The sequence below is a fragment of the Haliotis cracherodii genome, unplaced genomic scaffold, assembly GCF_022045235.1.
Source record: "Haliotis cracherodii isolate W230 unplaced genomic scaffold, xgHalCrac1.p SCAF_36, whole genome shotgun sequence".
NCBI classification, from domain to species: domain Eukaryota; kingdom Metazoa; phylum Mollusca; class Gastropoda; order Lepetellida; family Haliotidae; genus Haliotis; species Haliotis cracherodii.
Genome location: NW_027266293.1, coordinates 1,131,701 through 1,154,358, shown reverse-complemented (window position 1 = coordinate 1,154,358; position 22,658 = coordinate 1,131,701). Strand labels below are relative to the sequence as shown.

Genomic DNA, 22,658 nt, shown 5'->3' with positions numbered 1-22,658 from the left:
TTAAAACACTTAAATTATTACAATTAGGTATTTAAAAATTGACATTACAAATTGACAAAGTAAACTTATCTTCCTCAACATCATTAAACGACATGAAACCGTTAAAAAACAAAGTTGGCGTATTTGTAAGAAAGGAGATTTCTTTCATCGGTGTATAAAGAAGACATTTGCAAGAATGTTGGGATGCTAATTTCCATAGGTCGTACCTCAGCTTTGAGTAGAAACTATAATCAACTAGAAAATGTACTTCGTCTTCCTCAACGTTACGGTTACAAGGTTACATATTCTTTTGCATTAATTCACGGATGTAAGATCTAATCACGTGCATGGGATCAGTGTATAGGATCAGAAGTGGCGTCACACATTTGTTGCGTGCTGCTTTGGTGGCAGCATCAGCCATTGTGTCACCAGTTATTCCAACATGGCTGGGTAACCAACAAAAGACGATGTCGTACTGGCTAGTAGCAGGATTGTTATGAAGATCCATTATGTCACGTAGAAGTGTATGTTGACAGGAAATATTCTTAATGACTTGAAGACAGGAAAGGGAAATAGTAAATATAATCAACTGTGTATGCTTAGATTGAGTATTAATATATTTGAGAGCTGTTAAGATTGCCTTTGATTCTGGTGTAAAAATCGAACTGTCATTTGGTAATCTGGATGATATGGTTCTGGATCCAATGACAGTGGCGCTAGCAACTGCGTCGCCAGACTTGGATCCATCTGAGTGTGAGTGAGTTTGGTTTTACGCCGCTTTTAGTAATATTCCAGCAATATCACGGCTGGGGTCACCAGAAATGGGCTCACACATTGTACCCATGTCGGCAATCGAACCCGGGTCTTCGGCGTGACGAGCGAACGCTTTAACCACTAGGCTACCCCGACCGCCCTGGATCCATCTGAAAAGATGGAGTTGTATGTATAATAATTGTTTCTTAATTGATGATATTCTTGCTGAAACATTATTTAATTGGTGTCTGATTTCTTTAGTTTAGTTAACAACGAGTGAGTGAGTATGGTTTTACGCCGCTTTTAGCAATATTCAAGCAATATCACGGCGGGGGACACCAGAAATGGGCTTCACACATTGTACCCATGTCGGGAATCGAACCCGGGTCTTCGGCGTGACGAGCGAACGCTTTAACCACTAGGCTACCCGACCGCCCCAGTTAACAACGAGAGATTTACCTGTGGCTTTACCAGTTGCCACCGAAGAGACGACAGAATTTGGGTGGGGGATATGCTATTGAGTTGTATGTTCGCAGCAGAAAGGTCAGGTTTGATTCTTAATCCAAGGGGATTGTTTCTCATAATAAAGATCCTCATACAGAGGATTAAAAACGCATTGGATTTGAGTGATTAGAAAAAAAAGTTTTGTAACGTATTGTAATGACAGTTTTTTGCGGCGTTGTTTGAGGGATGGTTCATTAGCCTCAACGTACAGACTATTAATGGGTGAAGTTCTGAAAGCACCAAGGCAAAGCGTCAGTCCTTGATGATGAATTGTATCTAATAATTTTAAATTACTTTTACAGGCTCCACCATAGTCGATGGAGCCATAATCAAGTTTTAATCGGATCAGTGTTCTGTAAAGTTGAAGGAGGGTTTTCTGACCCCCGCCCCACATGGAATTAGAGACAACGTTTAACAGATCTAGGGCCTTCAAGCATTTATTCTTTAAGTATTTAATGTGGGGCAGAAAGGTCAAATGATGATCGAAAATTAGACCAAGAATTTGGCTTCCTTTACAACTTTAATGGGAGTGTTATCTAAAAGTCATTCTGGATCTTTGTGGGGTTTAAATTTTCTACAAAAAGGTATAGTTTGTTTTAGATTTTGAAAATTTAAAACCATTTTCTAAAGATCATTTCTGCATTTTGTTTAAACATAGCTGCAGTTGCCTTTCAATAGTATGCATGTTTTTGCCAGGACAGGAAATATTAAAATCATCCACAAAGAGCGATCCATCAATCGAATCGTTTAAAACTTAGATATTTATCTCAATACTAAACAATGTGACAGACAAAACAATGTCTTGTGGGACACCCTGATCCTGATCATAATGATCAGACAGGGTAGAACCACGCGGACTCGAAATTGTCTGTCAGTTAAACATTTGGATAAAAATTGAGGCAAAAGGCCTCTTAATCCAAAATCATGTAAATACCATGTTTCCATTCAGTGTCATATGCTTTTTCCAGATCGAAAAAGATAGGTTCAAATTGATTTTGAACGTTCACAGTTATGGACTGAGAAGAAGGCAACTCCAGGTGATGGAGGGCCCTGGCCGTTTTTTCAGTTTCTTTTTCTCATTATTCGTCAAATGTAAGTCTCGAATTTTTTTATGTTTCTGGTTCCAATGTTTCATTTGAAGGTTGTGGTTATTAAAAAGCCTCAGTCTGTGAAGCTGATGTTGCTTTTAAGGTATCATCTGGAGATGTTTGAGGTGTGATGTCTAGGATGATCTGCTGATCACTAACACAAGAGATGTTTGTTTGGCATCCGGTAGATGCTGGAGCAACTTTGACAATCGGAGTGGAAGTTACTGCTGCCGAGTAGGATTTAGTAGAAGTATCTGGGGATTGGGATTGACTATTTTTTGTAGATTCATGGAAAGAGACATTGTTAGAGTGTTTTATTTTTAGAATTTTTGATTGGATGAGGCCAAGTGGTCCCTATCGTAATTTGCGTATTTAATGGCATCTGTGCACTCAGTGCTCTCGTGTGAGCCACTGCAGCGCACACAGACAGTGCTGAGGGTGCAGGTCTTGGCACGGTGTCCGAAATTCTGACATTTGTAACATCAGAGTGGTACATAAACTTCCACTCCGATATTAAATTACCCAGCTTTAATATATTCAGGAATTTGAGAAAGTGAAAAAGTAAAGAGATGCGTGTTAGTTTTGATAACAGTGTCATTATGGGTCGGTGACCTGATGCCTCAATGACAATAAATCGAGCCCAGGAATCCAATCTGATTTCAGTTTCTTCATCTAATGAGCTAGTATCTACGTGTTTTCTCTTTGAACCAGAGTGTTTGTGAGACATAGTGTTTCTGCACCCCTGCTCCCCACACACCACCGAGTGTCAATAAGGACGGTGTGTTATTGCATTGGATATCCAAAATGCAAAACACCAGGGCTACAGGGGTGTTATATTCTAGCAAATATGACATGAATAGCTATATTTGTCTAATAAATTTACTGCAAAGCTGGTTCTGCCCATAACAAAAATTTCGAGACATACAAAGTTCAGCGGTCATTACCAGATTGGCCCGTGAGCCACCGCCTTCTGGCATATGACTACCACCCGTCTAGGCGAAGTAAGGGTCAAAGTGATGTGTTGGGCAAAAGGAACACCTGTTCCTGGCTCCAATACCCTTAACCATCAGAATCCCGTCCTCCGCCGACACAGGGGCGCAAACCCACAGCAAACAGGTTGCCCAATTTGATCGCCTTTTACGGCCAGCAATGGGGTGCTGAGGACACATTTTGGTTTGTCTTCCCCGGGTCCCCACGGGGAGCCGCCATACTGCTGGAACACTGCTGAGAGCAGCATTAAACAACAAACAAAAGGACCCTGTTCCACAAAGCAATCAAAGTGCTAAGATGACTCCCATAGTTTAACATAGACCTACGACACTCATAGCCCCACGATCGCTTTTTGGAACACGGCTCTGGTGTGAGAGAGAGAGAGAGATGTCACCAACACTGTCTTCTATGTATATTTATGACATGGCCATGGATATTAATAGTTTAAAATGTGATGAACCTGTTGATGAATACACAGTATCTATTTTGTTATATGCACTTTTGGGTCCTGAGGCAGAACTCCGTATGCAGAAATCTTACCCAACCACGCAGTCTGAAAGTTTGTGAAACAGGTTTAGCATTAACATTGTCCGCAAGAATTTCCGATTCCTTTCTTGGAAACATGGCAACCTCACACTCAAATAATATTTCCGACGATTTAACACAAACTTCAAAGGATCTTATACAAAGTTATGACTCAGGTAGTCAACATAAACAAAAATGAACGCAGAGTTCACGAATGCAGAAATGTACAGATCGCAGGAGGCGGCCAGTACTTAGAATATTTTCTTTGTGGGCATGACATTATATGAGGCATAACCAGTTTCACCGAGATGGGTTTATGAACCAAGGATTGTTTAGTAAAACCTGATTCAGTAGATAAGGAAGACTTGGATGCATTATCAATCAAGACATAAATGCTGTTAAAAACACGTGGAATCTATATAAACTAACCGGGAAATTGAGGAATAGTAAACCAGTTTGGTACCAAATGGAATGGACAAAATAGAATGGACACGCCCCCTGGACCTAAAGCCATGAACATGAATTGATTGGAACTCTGCATTGAGGACTGGCGCTCTTGCATTTGTCAGGTCAAGAATAATGCCAGCTTCATAGTGCTAGCCCACTGAGATACCATCGCAGTTCAGTTTAACATTGATAGCCCATTCAGACAAAGTATACAGACTTTGGTCTAGTGGACCAGTCCTTGTCATATCTCTTTAATTGTGAGCGCCAGACAGGGCAACAACAAGTACCATCTTGTAACATCTTTTGGTATGAACCGCCTCCGTGGTCTAGTGGTAGAGCGTCCGCCCGGGGTTTGATCCCAGGCCGCGTCATACAAAAGACGTTAAAAGATGGTACTTGTTGTTACTCTGTCTGGCGCTCGGCATTAAGTGGCTAAAGCAAGGACTGGTCGGCTCGGAGTCAGTATACTGTGTCTGAGTGGGGTATTCATGTTTAACTGCGGCATGGTATCTCAGTGAGCTAGCACTATAAATCGGCATCAGTCCGGACTAGTGGAAGCAGCCACACAAACACACACATGCACATCGATATATAAGTGCAATAATCTTGGACGCAATGTTAAACCCCATTTCTTATGGTATGACGAGGGGAGGTGATCGAACCATTGACTTTTTTCTCCCTTGGCAGACACTCTATCCACTCCACCACAGGAGTTTCACACAGCTGGGGACAAGAATGTGTTTCACCCATTGTACCCAGGTGGAGAATGGAACATAGGTCTTGGGCACCACCAGTTAAACACAAGGCTACACCACGCCCCAACACACGTAGGTTTCAGCTGATAAGATACCGTTAAATGAGTGAAATGGTTTAACCCTGTATGAAACAGTGGTTCTCCTGGAAGTCCAAAGTGATGATGGCAGAAGTTGACTGGGTGAAACCCAAGAGTGAGTGAGTGAGTTTGGTTTAACGCCGCTTTTAACAAACAGTATTCCAGTTAATTTTGGAGGGAAGCCCGAAGTGATGCAGGTCTCAGACGTTTACCACTTCGGTGAAACCCATGAACACAGGTATGGTGCTGACAAACCTAGAAACATAATCAGGGAGAACCGGGATTCGAACCAACAATCATAGGTTTCTGGCATGCCCAAGGGATGCAACTCGGCACCTGAGACGACTGGGCCACCCGTGCCCCCTGAAACCCAAGAGCAAAGGATTCAAATCGATATCCTTAAGTAATGACAAAGGGACACAACTGTGCACAGATGGTTCATGCACAGGTAGTCAACCTTTCGGTACTACAGGGTTGGCTCAGGGAACATGAGGTTGGGAATTGATCCCTGTGTGATGAGAGAATACTTTAACCACAAGGTTACCCTTCTTCTCTTAAAGCTTAAACACCCAAATTCCAAATTAACTTACCATCAATAAAAAGAGAAGAAAAGTCAGAAGGACATGGAGTCCAGTGTGTTTATGGTTTGAACCAAATTCCAGCAGAATCCATCATATTGGTATGGTTTCTGCACCCAGCAAAAGTGGAGAAAACTTAACAGATGCGTGGAACTGAGCTTCAACTACCAACTCTTTAAAGTATTTCATGAGCCGTCAGTTAGAAAACCATTGTGGTTTCCATCTCCAAAGAGCTATCATTTATATCATGAATGTGTTCTTCAGACAACACACTTTTGTGAAAATGTAGGCTCACGTTTTTCTAATTTTATATAGGATGTTGGTTGGTGTGGTAAATTAACGGTTACTGTACAAATATAAGGCCTACTGATTGTACTCTGTGTGTGTCATCACTGTGTGCCATAGCTGTAGTACTCGGGTTCTAGATGAGTGTCACTGACTACAGTTACCTCTCTACAACAAAACAAAACACAAAATTCAGTTTTTGAGGCAAAAATTAATGTTCTTTTTTTGACGTTTTCAGTTTCTTCTGAAGATTCCAGAGACATGTCAATAGGTACAAGTCAGTATCATATATTTTGCAGCAAATACATTTTTTCACAAAATACAAAATCTATTCACTTTTCATGTTCACATTCACACATAATTTTGAATACAAATATCTATTTGACAAATCAGTTAGTGTTTATTTATTTGTTGTTTAACCCTGCACTCAGCAATATTCCAGCTATATGACGGCGGTCTGTAAATAATCATATCTGAACCAGACAATCCACTGATTGACATCATGAGCATCTATTCATGCAATTGGGATACGATGACATGCATCAACCAAGTTAGGAAGTCTGACCACCCGTTCCCTTTAGTCGTCTCTTACGATAAGCATAGTTGCCTTTTACGGCAAGCATGGGTTGCTGAAGACATATTCTACCCCAAATCTTCACGGGTCAAATCAGTTCGGGAGGCATACAGATATTTGGCAGAAGGTTCAACATCAGGTTGAAACACATGGTTCTGTATATGATCACATGGAATAAATTGTCAGTTCATTTCACATGGTTTTCTTAGGGGTTCGTCAAATTTCATATATTTTTCCTCACGATATTTAGGCATCTCACATGGCTGGTGTTTCTATCTACGGTGGAATTTAACATCACCCCTTATCCCATCCATGCCCTAGGTTAATTATTTCTACATCATCATGACCATGCACATGGTCTTTCTTCAATTATGATCAAATCAAGTTAGTGTGTTGGGTTAAACGCCGCTTTTAACAGTATTCCAGTTATATCACGGCGTGTCAGCTTAATGTGTGAGGAAAGCCACAAGTGATGCAGGTCTCAGACGTTTACCACTTCGGTGAAACCCACAAGCACTGGTATGATGCTGACAAACCTAGAAACATAATCAGGGTGAACCGAAATTCGAACCCACAACCATAGGTTTCTGGCGTGCCCAAGGGACGCAACTCTGCACAGCGAATCACGGCTCTTTAGACGACAGGACACCTGTGCCCCTTGATCAAATCAAATTATCAAACAAATATCTGGATTCTTGAATATAATTATATGGATGTATGACACAGACATAGTTCATCTTCTAGATGTATTTTCAAGATTATGATTTGAAATGAAAAAATGAATACAAAATAATGATTTGAATACAAAACATTTTTATCATCCAAAACTGGCTCCCTCAGGAGATATCACTTGGATGAGATCAAGCGATATCTACATCGTAGATATCGCTGCAATGAAATTAGATACAATGCTTTGCAGACCATTGTGACGTCACTGGTTACCATGATGTCACAATCAAATGACAACACTAATGGCTCAACTACTGAAGCTGTTAGCAGTACTTTTTACACTTAAGACACTGCTTATTACTGTCTACAAATTGAAAAAGTTCGAAGAATGATATTGGATGATAAATAAAATCACACCCTTGTGTCTTTTGATATCAAATATATCATCACTCGTTGATAAAAGTGGCAAAAATCCTCAGCAAGCCTCAGAATTTTTCCACTTTTATCAACTTGTGTTGATATATTTGATATCAAAAGACACTCGGGTGAGATTCTCTATATCTACAAATGATCAATGTCTACAAGAATATGTTCTTGTTTACTGGACAAGAAGTCCCATAATCATTAACACAAACTCGTATCACAAGTACAATAACAGTGCAGACCAACTCTATTGTGAGTGACTGGGGTTAATTTACTTCATTTTAACAGTGTTTCATTTATACCACAGCATGGCAGCTAAATCAGTGTTCCAAATTGAGGGGGGCCCTGGTGCCCTGGAGGTCTTCAAATGATCTTTTAACATCAGGGCTCTGGCAGGGACATTTTGACTTTTAAACACTGTTAGTTCATGACATTAATTTGAGTTGGTTGGCTGGTTGGTTGGTTTGTTGTTTTACGCAGCACTCAACAATATTCCAGCTATATGACGGCTGTCTGTTTATAATTGAGTCTGGACCAGACAATCCAGTGATTGACATCATGAACATCGATCCATGCAACTGGGATACGATGACATGCATTAACCAAGTCAGAGAGCCTGACCACCCGATCCCGTTAGTCACCTCTTACGAAAAGCATAGTCGCCTTTATATCGTGGCTACTTTTCTGTAAATAAAAAGTTTGTTCAAACCTTGATGAAAACTAAAATACCCTTATATACCCTTCTACATTATTGTTTCACTGGTGGCAAAAATTGGAGCAGGGTGCTTATCATGATGAGTGAGTGAGTATGGTTTTTATGCCGCATTTAGCAATATTCCACCAATATCACGGTTGAGGACACCAGAAATGGGCTTCACACATTGTTCCCATGTCGGGAATCGAACCCGGGTCTTTGGCGCAATGCGCACACACTTACCCACTAGGCTACCCGACCACACCACTTAACATGATGAAGACAGTATCTATTTTTCAAAAGTATATTCTTGATGTGACAGTGTTTGGCCTGCAACTACTATTTGTTATGAGTGAGTGAGTACGGTTTTACGCCATTTTCGGAATATTCCAAAAATATCACGGTGGTGTACACCAGAAATGGGCATCACACACGAATACTTGTTATAAATAAAGTGATATATTGCTGATATCATGATTATGAATAAATCAAACGTGAGCTGTTAGATATGAGTGAGTGAGTGAGTGAGTATGGTTTTACGCCGTTTTTAAGCAATATTCAAGCAACATCACGGCGGGGGACACCAGAAATGGGCTTCACACATTGTACCCATGTCGGGATTCGAACCGGGTCTTCAGCGTGACGAGTGAACGCTTTAACCACTAGGCTACCCGACCGCCCCTATACTGAATCAAACGTGAGCTGTTAAATATGAAGGGAACATTGACACAAACCAGTATTGGTATGACAAAAAAAAGCCCCTCAACATCATGAACATGTCATTGATGAACTTGCCACCTGAAACTGATAAATACACTCCTTTCTTCTGGCAAAATTATAATCACATATCACAAAGAGCACAGTTCTTCATTCCTAAATTACTCCAGGAAATCACCAAGAGAGGGTAAATCTGGCTGCCGGCAGTCCTTTCTCTTGAACAGTGTCGGTTTTGTTTTTCTCACAGCAAACTTGGGTTTCCCACCTAGCCCCTGAGTAAACGTTGTATGGCCACCAAGTCCATCATAGCCCTTCCTTGACACAGAGGGGTAACATGGGCCTTGCTTCTTCTTGAAGATGTTCAAGGACCCCAAAGCCGTTAAATGATTAGGATCACTTGATTCGTTTCTAGGTCGTTTTGCAGGGTTCTGTGTTGAGGCAGTGCTTATTTTCACAAATTTCATATTATTTTCAACACAATGCTTCTTGGCCTCTGTTGTGGGTGTGTCCTTGAACAAATCAGGTGTTAAGGCCAGTTTGGGGTCAGGGGTATTCTCAAGGTCAATGACACCATCTTTGTTCCCCGGACGACCCAGTTTCACAGGTGTGATAAATGCAGGACTGTCTTCAGTCAGTGTTGCAACAAAGCTGGAACTAGCACAACCTGGGCTTTTTATTGCTCGTTTTAGATGATGGATTTTTTTCTTCATCATTTCTTTATCCTTCTCTGCATGTTTGAGATCTTCCTCCGACTGGCTGAAGTGGTCTCTCAAGGATTTGAGCTCCTTGCTTAATTCTGATAGAAGGCGACTTTTGGTGCACAATTCACGTCTCACTTTATCAAGCTGGTCTTTCAATAGTTTTTTATCAGTTTTGGCTTGTTCATACTCTCGTTTCATGATTGAACAGAAATGTGCCAGCTGCCTCGATGCTGCCTTTCCTTCTCCGTACTGTTCCAAGATGGACTCGGCATCACTTTCACATCCTGTAGAGATGTAATGTACATGGCTAAAGGAAATGACAACTATAAATCTGATACATTGCTTGTGTAAAATTTGTTTGTTTGTTTGTTGTTTAACGCCGCACTGAGCAATATTCCAGCTACATGACGGCGGTCTGTAAGTAATTGAGTCTGGACCAGACAATCCAGTGATTGACAGCATGAGCATCTATCTCAGCTGGAATATTTCTGAGTGAGGCGTTAAACAACAAACCAACAAATCATTCAGGCTGATTTAAAGTGTTCTTTGAGATGGGCAGTAATAAAAAGCTAGCCTGAATTGCAAAACTTTGAAAACATAACTTTTGGAAAACAATACCACATTAAAACATGTATCGATACTTGGGTTGGGACATAGTGTACTGTGATGCAGGTTTAAATGTGTGTTCCACTGATACATGGGTGATTGTGACTACCCTAGAAGTAGAACCCACCTGACAGTAGCGCCTCAACATGCTGCATCGCTGACAGCTTGGCTTGTGCTTGTTTGTAGGACTCTCTTTCAGTCTTCAAAGCCTTCTGTTGTGACTCAAAGTACGCCAACTGCTTCCGTAACGATGAACTGGTACCTTCTTCCTGTTTCAACAACTTCTGTATTGCAGACTTGCTCTCCTCAATATCGCGTACATTCTTTCGCAATGAGTCTTTTGATGATTCTAATTCTGCTTTCTCTCGATCTCGTTGTTTCAATTTGGTTCTCAAAGTCAACAACTCATTCTGGAGTTTATCAGGGTCTTTCTCATGCTCATCTGGTTCGTCTCCGGCATCGAAATAGAGTTTGCGAATGACCTGCTTCTTGTTTACATATTTGCGACACTGAGGGCAGGAGTTGGACGTCTCCACCCACTTCATCACACACTCCTCGTGAAACGTATGTCCGCAGGGAACTGCTGCGATGTTGACATTGTCATCATTTTCAAACAGGTCTGCACATATACAACACTGTGCTCTCATGGTGATGCTGTCTACAAACCTCTACATCTGAAAGGAAAAAGAAAACTGCAAAATGCAATCCTGAAACATATTTGAGCTATATTTTCAAAAATGCATAACCTGTATATATCGCGAAATCTGTAGTAAATACATAGTGTTGCGGTCACTACAAAATTCAGTTGATGTGTGACAATACACTTCGTGCAGAAAACACGATAGAAATCTACAATGTAAATGTAATTTTGGGGACTACAGAGAGATTGGAATTTGGCACTTTTCAATATACGACTGTGATGTCATATCTTTTGCGTCACAATGAGTGATAATGATGTCATAAAGGTGACGTGCGGTGTAGAACGAAAGCTTTGCAAAGCTTGATTAGTTTTCTTTAAGGGGTGCCCAGCTCATGTTAGCTTTCCAAGTTGCTGTCATTGCCAGTCACATGTTTGAGTGAAGTATTACCGTGTAAACAAAATGCCTGAGCATATACAGCACCATATTTTGTTTAAAGGCTGTTGTCGGTGAATCCGTAATTCACATCGACAACCCACTCAAAACAAACACTGGACTCAACCCATGCCACTTCGTTCAATATATTTCAGTTCACATTATATTTAGTCATGGTAGAATAGAGATCAACATACTGTGTTTTCAATGTAGAGCTAGGTTACCTGTAGATTTAACCGCATTAAATCTAACATTTGAAACCTCATTCTGCGCGTTCTGTTCCAAAATGTTCTTAGCGTGGTTAAATCTACAGGTAACCTAGCTCCACAGTAATTGAAAACACAGTATGTTTATCTCCTAATCGTAGTGTTACAATAGAAGTCAACTGAATCCTATTCCAAGGACAGAAACAAGCGCATTTGCTCATTGTTTCACAAAAATTATAGTTATTGGAACAGTTAACTTTGTACACAGAATATGTCCGAAACAACATGATAAAAATTGCGATAACTGTAGGTCTGGGACAAGTTCATATTTACTACCCAGGTACCCACCCCCTATTACCAGACCCAACTGGGGTACCCACTGTTGGTCTCAGGAGATGTCTCAAAATGTCTGATTGGGAACATTTTTAGCATAGCCCTGGCAAAACGCAATTCAACCATATGAAAAATCAGAAGGAATGGTGCATTGTCAGAAAGAAATGTAGTGTAACCAGAGCGTTCTAGATAATTTTTGTCATTAAACAATATATCATGTGACTAACCGCGGGTCCGGGTAGTCCTGTGGGTACCCGCATCATACTTAGTACCCACCCGACCCGGGTACCCGAGTTGCCCGTCCCAGCCCTTGATAACTGGTTGATGACCAGCAAACTTGTGTACCATTGCTCATGTTGCTTGTCCCTATTGACAATTGGGCAGGATCGTCTTATTTGACAGGAGTCAGCAATTGGCTGAAATTGGCTGAAGTCATTGTTTTGAAAAAGACACATCTACGTCAGCACTCTATGACCCAGTATGATCAATAACGCATTATACCTAGGCTATTTTATCACCCGATTTGAATATTCCACTACTGAACGATCCTTAGGGGCCTACTTCAGAAGCCAGATCGACATTTAATAAACACACAAAAAGAGCGCTGGTTTGAGAGGAGGCGATCCTACTCAGTCTGTGATCTATGAACAGATACCTAAAATAGGGACAACCCCAGCACTGTTTTTTCCTGATCGCAGAGTGACTTAATTCCACATTTCGTCATTTGTCCTTCCCGCCGATTGATTACGAAATTCTCCGATCAACTTCCGGGGAGAAGTTATGTTTGTAAATATTTCTCACACATTGATTCCCAATGAATATGAACAACTATACATATTTTGTACCTTAAATTTTTTATATAGCATCAATTTATTAAAATGGACGTAGAACATGTCTAGAAAATGTCATGTACGTTATTATTATACGTACTATTTAATGATATAATAATGTCTCCCTCAAGGTGAAGTGCAGGGAGTTTCATGGCCGACAATAAACACGATGTCGCATTTATTGCGATTGAAAAGATCGCTCGTTTTTCTTATCGACATTAACAGAAGAGCGTCCTTGAATGAACTTTTGTTAAGAGAAAGGGGGGACATTACCACATGCCCCAAACATACATCACTTCAATGTGTGTCAGGTAAGCAGTGACAAATCAGACGTAGTAGTGTAGTGATTATAAACAAATGTCATACACGTGCAATGACCGTGTTAATGATTTTGAAATATAATTTTAATTTGGCACAATATGTAGCTTTATTGGTATTGATTGTCAATTCGCAATTGCCTTGACGTGGCGTAGACAGGTGACAATACCAGTTATGAATCTGATTATGCAAGACATCATCCAAGCTTACGTAAATACTAAATTCTCTAGTGGTCTTAGTTGAGTTGTTGGGTTGTTTGGGAGTTTGTCTTGCGCTGAAATCCACACTGGAGAGTATTGCACTTTACCGATCCCTCTTTGGGAGATTTCAATTAGCATGTTTACCACTGGGACTGTCAGAAATAATTAGTGTTTGTTTACCCAGTGTTTACTGGTAATGACCAGTTTTTTACCAGTAAAATTCGACTTGGACTGGTAATTCATGTGACAGCCAGTCCCTGTGGACCGGTGAATAAAGTACTGTACCTTAAAAATTGTTGTTGAACAAAACATCAGCGATATTCATATACCGTATTCGGCGTAATAAGCGCCCCGCTCTAATAAGCGCCCCGCACTAATAAGCGCCCACAGTGATATTTGCTAATATATTGGCCAGTGAACAATCCCAATTAGCACCCTTCCAATTGATCAGTGTAGACAAGACTTATTTATTCGCATATAATTCGCGATCATGTGATATGCACGCTTAATTATGGGCAATTAAATTCTGGAAATATATATCTGTCGTACATAAACATTTCAGGCTGTTAGCATGGTTAGCACAAATCACGATATTTATCTTTCAACTCTGTTTTTTCACTAAAATAATATTCCAATAAGAGCCCCCTATTTCTTATTTTGAGAGCGGCCTGGGCGCTTATTACGTCAAATACGGTAAGCATTTTTATCGAACAAAGACAGATGTATGTTATGATCACGCAGGGTTTCCCCTTGTCTGTTTTTGTGCAAGGAAATAATATTTTGCTGTACTTCGAGGTTAAATGTATATTTGTAACAACTTTCTCTTGAAATATTATGAGCCACAGTTGCACTGTTGACACATACAAAATTACAGACAGTGTTCCCGTTTGCCGGTAATCACCAGTTATTATTTTACCGGTAAAATTAGATTGAACAGGTAATTCATGTGACTATGAATCTCTGTGGAAAATAAGGTATCTTGTAAATCTTTGTTGTTGAACAAAACATCGTCGATAGTCAAAAACGTAAACTTTTCAAATAAAGTCAGCTTGACTGTTATCATCAGGTTTTCCCATTGACCATTTTGCTATTTTACCTTTGCTTTGAGGTTAAATATCTGTCTGTAGTGACCTAGTATTGAATCAAAGTGAAATGTTCAGAAAAAAAGAGAGTGAGTGAGTATGGTTTTACGCCGATTTTAAGCAATATTCCAGCAATATCACGGCGGGGCACACCAGAAATGGGCTTCACACATTGTACCCATGTCAGGAATCGAACCCGGGTCTTCGGTGTGACGAGCAAACGCTTTAACCACTAGGCTACCCGACCGCCCCCAGAAAAAAGAGATAGAATTGTGATTGAACTTTGTGTGAATGACGTGAAGATCTAAACATGCTAAATAAGTTACTTCAGAAATGTTGTCGCTGAATTTGTCATGCCAAAAACCTGGGTTGATTCCCCACATTGGTACAACATGAAGGCTATTTTTGGTGTCCCCTGCCTGAAGTTGCTGGATTATTGCTAACAGCGGCGTAAAACAATACTCACTCACTGACTATTTCTTCGTCCCAGGTAAGTGCTACAGTGGCACGCCAACTTTACTCTCCAATGGGTCTGCGAGGGTCAAGTTTACTGCTACTCATGCAGGTCGACCAAAGTGGAAAAAGAGGAAATCTGCCATTTCGAAAGTCAAGGTGGAAAGGGATCTTTTCAGTGGTATGTATAACACTGTTTTGTCTATTGTGACACGACAAGCAAGGGATGTGACATCAACCATTATAATGTTATGATTTCTGTGCAGGCCAGCCAGATTGTATGGGTTGTTACCAATCTCATAAAAATCAGATCTTAGTTCTCGCTACCGCTAAACAAAGATCTGAGGACATCCCATTAGGGGTCACGTCAGAACGACCTTTCATCCGCCCAATCAGTGCTTCGCTTACCAGATCGTGAAAGTGACAGACGGAATGTGATTTCTAATCATGTAACCTCGAAAACTTTAAAACAGGGTATTCCGAATGATAGTTAGGGCTTAACGACTGAATCTATACAATCTAACCATGTATGAGCCATTCGAGAATAATCTTTTGTTCAGGTTTCAAATTTTTAAGCGCGAATTTGTCAAAATACGTTTCGAAGCGTAGTCGCCGATTTGAAATTATTCCCGTAAAGCACGAGAAAGCTGCCTTCTGATTGGTTAATATTGAACTTCTTGTCAGTAATTCCATTGGTCGGTCAGAGTTCGCGAAAGGTCGGTCTGACGTGACCCGTAATGGGATGTCCTCAGATCTTTGTTTAGCAGCGGCGAGAACTAAGATCTGATTTTTATGAGATTGGGGTTGTTACAAGACTGCGGTGACTGGCCAGTCAGTTAGCTAGATCTGTAATGATTAATGGTGAGGATGTTAACAGGTTGAAGTGACATATCTGTTACAAGTCATTGAAGTTTCACCAAATGAATGATCGCCAAGGATTAGTCAACCCTGCAGTCTCAACTCAATGCAGTTATTCTGCAACCATAACATAAACAGAAAAAACGAAATGCCCGGTTCAACAAAAAGTTCTAATATGTTTGAATTATTTAAGTCAGTGACATGTCAGTTAGGGAGCTAAGCATCCTGAAGAATCTTTCAAATATTATGATGTATGATTTATAGTGGTGGGACGATACATTGATGCTTCAGTGGATCGCAATTTTTTACCTCTCGATAATCTCTGTAATAACTGTTCCACTAAACACAAATCAGTGGTGCACGTTAATAGTGAAAACATATATATTTTCATCCATTGCGCCATACTTGACACTGCCAAATGTAAATCATCAGTGTGCCAGGTATTTTTGGCCATATTTATCATATGGGATGCTCTTTCTCTGTAAGGAGCTTGACAGAGATGTACAGTTTGAGTAGGGTACATAGAAATTTGTCGAAACGTCAGTTAACAATAAAATTCAAGTATTTTACATGTAAGGTAAGTGAGTGAGTTGTGTTTAACTCCGCTTTCAACAGTATTCCAGTTATATCACGGCATGTCAGCTTAATGTGGGAGGAAAGCCCCAAGTGATGCAGGTCTTAGACATTTACCACTTCGGTGAAACCCACAAACATGGGTATGGTGCTGACAAACCTAGAAACATAATCGGGGCGAACTGGAATTTGAACCCACAACCATAGGTTTCTGGCACAACTCTGCACATTGAACAATGGTGCCTTAGACGACTGGGCCACCCGTGGCCCCTGTAATGTAAGATAATACAATTTGTACCCCACTATAATATGCATATAGACCTGACATGTACCATTTCCCTTCCACAGTTCTCAACATGCGCACCACCCAGCTAGCCCTAGGAGCCATGATGCAAGAAGAAGGGGAGACAACCAAGGACTCGTCAGATGCCATTTTGGTAGTGCCAAGATCCTTGAAGTTCTTGCGAGAGACACAAAACCCTGAGCTTTCAAAACCATTTCCATATCGAAAAAAACAAAGTAAGAAATTCCATGGTGATAGGACAGGAGCCTCTCACAGGGAGCGTTCTCCTGATGTGGACAGGGAATATCAGGGGGAAGAACATTGGCGTTCTTCTTTCGAGGCGTTCCAAAATCAGTTTTTCATGAAAAGGAAGGAACAGGATGTTTCTCAGTCATCGAGTGAGGATAGGTCGGACGTGTTTTTGCTCTCCAGGGACAGAAAACACAAAGACCCCCACAAACCCCCTCACCCAGGGCCACCTATACTGCAGGAATATGGTTCTGAGAAGACGGATAAAAAACACCATGAGCGTGGTGCTTCTGAGTTGGACTCCTTCAGGTCTAGTCTTTCAGGTACAGAGGATGCCGAATCTTTTGCCAAATATACTGATTTTGTTGATGAGGATGGGATGATGTTCCGAGGATCCCATGTTCGGGACGAACTTGAATCGTTTCCCGATATTCCTGAGGAAATACTTGATGCTGTGATAGCCAGGCACATATCTGAACATGAGTACGACGAGCACAGCGAGGCGCAGGACATAAAACGCGTGATGGGCGCTGAGAAGTTACACAAACAGTTATTGGGTGAAAGAGATCCCACAGTGACTAAACATTCCGCTGCAAGCAGTGCCCCCAAGACAGGCAAGAAGCTGGAGTATGGCAGCCCCTTTGCTAACGTTTCAGCTCTCAGGACTAAGTCTTTAAACCCGGATGTCAAACATTACATGGAGGCGTGTTTTGCTGCGGGAATGGTGAGTGAGGAAGGGGATAGTGGGTAGTGTTGTATTGAAGGTAGTGTTGTATTGTGGGTAGTGTTGTATTGTGTGTAGTGTTGTATCGTGGGTAGTGTTGTATTGTGGGTAGTGTTGTATTGAAGGTAGTGTTGTATTGTGGGTAGTGTTGTATTGAAGGTAGTGTTGTATTGTGGGTAGTGTTTTATGATAGGTAGCGTTGTATTGTGGGTAGTGTTGTATGATAGGTAGCGTTGTATTGTGGGTAGTGTTGTATGATATGTAGCGTTATATTGTGGGTAGTGTTGTATGATAGGTAGCTTTGAATTGTTGGTAGTGTTGTATTGTTGGTAGTGTTGTATTGTGGGTAGTGTTGCATGTTGGGAAGTGTTGTATTGTGGGTCAGAACTACAGATAAGCTGCCTATTTGCGTAAAATACCCCAAAAATGTATTCAAAACCCAATTACTTTAACTTGCGTACAGAAATGTGTGCATTAAATGAAAAACTCAAATGTATAAAAACAGCACGAGTAAATACCAATGAAGCTTTTTCGGGATGCTACAACAGAGTTAATTTACAGAACCCAATTACAAGCAAATATCCTTTCTGACTCAAGTCTATATTTAGAACCGTTATATACTCTTCTAGAGTATGCTACACGATACCTCAACATTTATACAGAATTTTTTTCCTCCAATATACTTGATGTACTGAAATACAGTTGAAGGAGGCCTTCTTCTGAAACAAAAACATTATTAAATTTTTTTGAAATCTTAAAATGTTCACTCATTTTGGTAAAGGTTTCTATTTTAGTATTGTGTGTAGTGTAGTATTGTGGGTAGTGTAGTATTGTGTGTAGTGTAGTATTGTGTGTAGTGTAGTATTGTGTGTAGTGTAGTATTCTGTGTAGTGTTGTATTGTGTGTAGTGCCGATTGTGGGTAGTGTTGTATTGTGTGTAGTGCCGATTGTGGGTAGTGTAGTATTGTGTGTAGTGTAGTATTGTGTGTAGTGTAGTATTGTGGGTAGTGTTGTATTGTGTGTAGTGCCGATTGTGGGTAGTGTAGTATTGTGTGTAGTGTAGTATTGTGGGTAGTGTAGTATTGTGGGTAGTGTAGTATTGTGGGTAGTGTAGTATTGTGGGTAGTGTTGTATTGTGTGTAGTGTAGTATTGTGGGTAGTGTAGTATTGTGGGTAGTGTTGTATTGTGTGTAGTGTTGTATTGTGTGTAGTGTTGTATTGTGTGTAGTGTAGTATTGTGGGTAGTGTTGTATTGTGTGTAGTGAAGTATTGTGGGTAGTGTAGTATTGTGGGTAGTGTTGTATTGTGTGTAGTGTAGTATTGTGTGTAGTGTTGTATTGTGTGTAGTGTAGTATTGTGGGTAGTGTAGTATTGTGGGTAGTGTTGTATTGTGTGTAGTGCCGATTGTGGGTAGTGTAGTATTGTGTGTAGTGTAGTATTGTGTGTAGTGTAGTATTCTGTGTAGTGTTGTATTGTGTGTAGTGCCGATTGTGGGTAGTGTTGTATTGTGTGTAGTGCCGATTGTGGGTAGTGTAGTATTGTGTGTAGTGTAGTATTGTGTGTAGTGTAGTATTGTGGGTAGTGTTGTATTGTGTGTAGTGCCGATTGTGGGTAGTGTAGTATTGTGTGTAGTGTAGTATTGTGGGTAGTGTAGTATTGTGGGTAGTGTAGTATTGTGGGTAGTGTAGTATTGTGGGCAGTGTAGTATTGTGGGTAGTGTAGTATTGTGGGCAGTGTAGTATTGTGGGTAGTGTAGTATTGTGGGTAGTGTAGTATTGTGGGTAGTGTAGTATTGTGTGTAGTGTAGTATTGTGTGTAGTGCCGATTGTGGGTAGTGTAGTATTCTGTGTAGTGCCGATTGTGGGTAGTGTAGTATTCTGTGTAGTGAAGTATTGTGGGTAGTGTTGTTTTGTGGGTAGTGTTGTATTGTGTGTAGTGTTGTATTGTGGGTAGTGTAGTATTGTGTGTAGTGTTGTATTGTGTGTAGTGATGACTGTCAGTAGTGATGTAGTTGGCTAGTTACCTGTAGTCGCTGCTGCTGTGATGGGTGTTGGTGCTGTTGCAGCTGGACCAGGCACACTCGGCCATCTTGTATTACCAGTTCATGATGAAGTCCAACCCTACCAACCCTGCCATGCAGCACATCCTCGACATCGACACCTACAACTTGATGATCAGCGCTTGGGCAAAACAGGTCAGACAGCAAGCAATGGAGTCACAGACACTCTCGGGTCTTGTCTTCAGATGTTGTGTTTGTACAGGGCCCCGTTTCACAAAGCGATTGCAGAGCTAAGACGATCGTATCTCCCATACTTTGACATAGTCTGATGGCAGTCTTAGCGCTAAGACGAGCATATTCCACATACTTAACACAGACTTACGACAGTCGTAGCGCTAAGATTATTGTATCTTCCATACTTTGGAGCAACACTCAAATGGTGTAAAACCTGACTGACTGACTGACTGACTGACTGACTGACTCACTGACTCACTCACTCACTCACTCACTCACTCACTCACTCACTACATGATTGTTACGTGTATGAAATCGAACCCACAGCATCTAGGTATGATGACACACAAAGTCACTGAGCTTGACCAGCTGATCCATTTACATGATTAAGTCGCCTCTTCGACCAACAGAGGTTGTGGTGGATTAGGGCTGGGATGAGTCCAAATTTACTACCTGGGTACCAAACCCCCTTTTACCCAACCCTATCCGGGTACCCGCTGTAGGTCTGAAGAGTTGAATACAACTTATCCTATTGGATTTTGTTTTTACCAAAAAGTATTTAGACACACATATAAAATGATCTGGTCCTGAACACACTGAAGTTGACTGAAGCTTTATCTTTTGTTAAACATATAAAAGTCTGAAGGAATGCATGCATACACAAAAAGAAATACGAACATCAGTGACTTGTTGTATAACCATGGAGTTACAGTGAATTTTGTTATTTAACAATACAGAATGTGACTATCCACAGGTCTAGATAGTCCCGTGAATACCCAGGTTCTTCTCAGGACCCACCCAACCCGAGTACGGTACCCGAGTTACCCATCCCAGCCCAACTGGGCACCAATCCATGACTCTCCACTGGGTATATAAACTTTGCCTACATAAAGACCTATCTAGCAGCAGTTTTACGCTTGTTTCCAGGGCAACATGGCTAAGATCAAGGACCTGTTCGCCTTTATAAAGAAGGACGGCCTGGAGCCGACCCTGCAGACCTACGTGGCGTGCCTGGAGTGTCTGTATCACCAGAAGGACCTGGACATGGCTCTGTGTAGAAGTATTATTGATGACCTGGAGACACAGGTAAACTGTCACAGGATTCCTAACACTTGTAGTCTAGAGATTCAGCTTAAAGACATAGTCAGTACTTTGTTTACCTTGTACCCTTGTATACGTATGACAACTAGGTGTGGAGTTGTAGTATATTTAACCTTTGAATTAAGCAGGGCTTCTTGTGAGATGAGACCCGTGGAGATTCTGGGTGGAATAGGTCTTCAGCAACCCATGCTTGCCGTAAAAGCCGACTATGCTTGTCGTACGAGGCGACTAACGGGATCTTGTGGGTCAGGCTCGCTGACTTGGTTGATGCATGTCATCGATCCCAATTGCGTGGATGGATGCTCATGATGTCAATCACTGGATTGTCTGGTCCAGACTCGGTTATTTATAGACCGCCGTCATATAGCTAGAATATTGCGGCGTTAAATAACAAACAGTCAATCTTGTGAGATGGGAGTGAAGCCAGCGACTGCTATGACCAGTGAGTGCTCAGATTGCATCAAACAATTGCCAATGTTTCGTGCTTGACACCTTGTGCAACATGCGCCATGGCTGTCTCTGACTGCCATATGCTTCAGTGTCAGACAATGGCACTTAATTCATGCACAGGGTCGGCCTCCTCTTCATTTCATCAGCGGACTATAAACTGTTAGTTGTGGTGTCTTTAGTTTCTGTATTCAGTGTCACATTAGCTGAAATGACACCGTATAACAAATTTATTATTCTGAAATGTGTACACTATCTAGCATTTTTATTGCACGTGTCATTTCAAAATGAAAACTTACACTTCCAACCAGTCTAAATGACAGGACCAGTATTTTAGCTTAAATGAATAGAATTATCATAAAAATGCTGCATGTTATCAGAAATCTGAAGGCCACTGTAACTTGACGCGCTGCTATCTATTCTATTGCTGTGTGATGTCATTGGCGTCGTCATTGGCGTCACATTTCTTGTTTGTGACGTCATCCTATATTATGTTCTATGACGTTGCTATTTGTTAATCACTGACCTCCAATGTGATCTTATTTTTCCCTATATTAATATAGTCACGAACGTGGTTTCTTCAAAATTTCTTCACAATTAATTATATAAAAACACAAGACAATGTCGTATAATGAATTCCACTACCAGACGTTTCATTTGAAATATGTGACGTGGGTGTTGGAAAAATCAAAATTGGCAGTTACTGACGCTATTCGGTCTCATATCAGGTCAGTAACAACCATCTTGGATTTCTACTGTTGGTATATTGGCTTATATGGAGTTAGTAGTTCTGCTCTTAGATTGGTCAATCTGACTTTCAGGCTTCATAAAGGCTTACCTTCTGATCGCTTCACACACGATTTCGCTGAAATTAATTTAAATAATATTAAAAGGAATTTTGAATAAAATTATTGAAATAAGCTGCAAACAAAAGTCCAGACAAGTCCAGATATTCAATGAACACTTTTTATAGCCAGACAGCGTAATTACATGATTAATTTGCATACTTCAGTATGGATTTGTTGACATAGTATTTCCGGTGTTACGTGCTCACAGTAATGTCTTTTCATTGGGGGAAAAAAACATCAAAACTCATTATGGCGTGTGTAATGCGCACCCCCTTCAACACAGCTGTGTTTTTTTTAAAAAAAAGTGTGCACTATACTCAAGAAAATACGGTATATTTGGTTTGTAGTTCTGCTACCTGATTGGTCAATTTCACTTTGAGGCTTCATAAAGACATATGTCAGAGCACACTGCACAGAGACGGTGTATGAACAGGTGACGGAGGAAGGATGTATATACAAAGTGTTGACAATAAAACAAGGGA

At 40.8% G+C, this 22,658-nt stretch overlaps 2 protein-coding genes across 2 annotated transcripts in view; one reads left to right on the top strand and one right to left on the bottom strand.

The window, feature by feature from the left end:
- Positions 1-9,031: 9,031 nt before the first annotated feature.
- LOC139477857 (E3 ubiquitin-protein ligase TRAIP-like) lies at positions 9,032-11,012 on the bottom strand. The gene is made up of 2 exons (XM_071260292.1): positions 10,493-11,012; positions 9,032-10,043 (listed from the first exon to the last, which is right to left on the bottom strand). Exons 1-2 carry the CDS (start codon positions 11,010-11,012, stop codon positions 9,220-9,222), a joined length of 1,344 nt encoding a protein of 447 aa, XP_071116393.1. The 3' UTR covers positions 9,032-9,219.
- Positions 11,013-12,959: 1,947 nt separating this feature from the next.
- LOC139477849 (DNA-directed RNA polymerase, mitochondrial-like) overlaps positions 12,960-22,658 on the top strand; it is a 59,950-nt gene continuing 50,251 nt past the window's right edge. Inside the window, exons 1-5 of the mRNA XM_071260283.1 lie at positions 12,960-13,118; positions 14,898-15,041; positions 16,640-17,547; positions 19,613-19,741; positions 20,708-20,866. Coding sequence (XP_071116384.1) covers positions 12,977-13,118; positions 14,898-15,041; positions 16,640-17,547; positions 19,613-19,741; positions 20,708-20,866 — 1,482 coding nt within the window. The 5' untranslated portion in view covers positions 12,960-12,976. The remainder of the gene's footprint in view (positions 13,119-14,897; positions 15,042-16,639; positions 17,548-19,612; positions 19,742-20,707; positions 20,867-22,658) is intronic.

What these genes read in the sequence shown, in the direction of transcription:
- LOC139477857 (XM_071260292.1), bottom strand. Translation starts at nt 11,012, where the DNA reads ATGAGAGCACAGTGTTGTATATGTGCAGACCTGTTTGAAAATGATGAC. An exon ending in TGTTGAGGCGCTACTGTCAG is followed by an intron (nt 10,044 to 10,492) that starts GTGGGTTCTACT and finishes ACATCTCTACAG; the next exon opens with GATGTGAAAGTGATGCCGAG.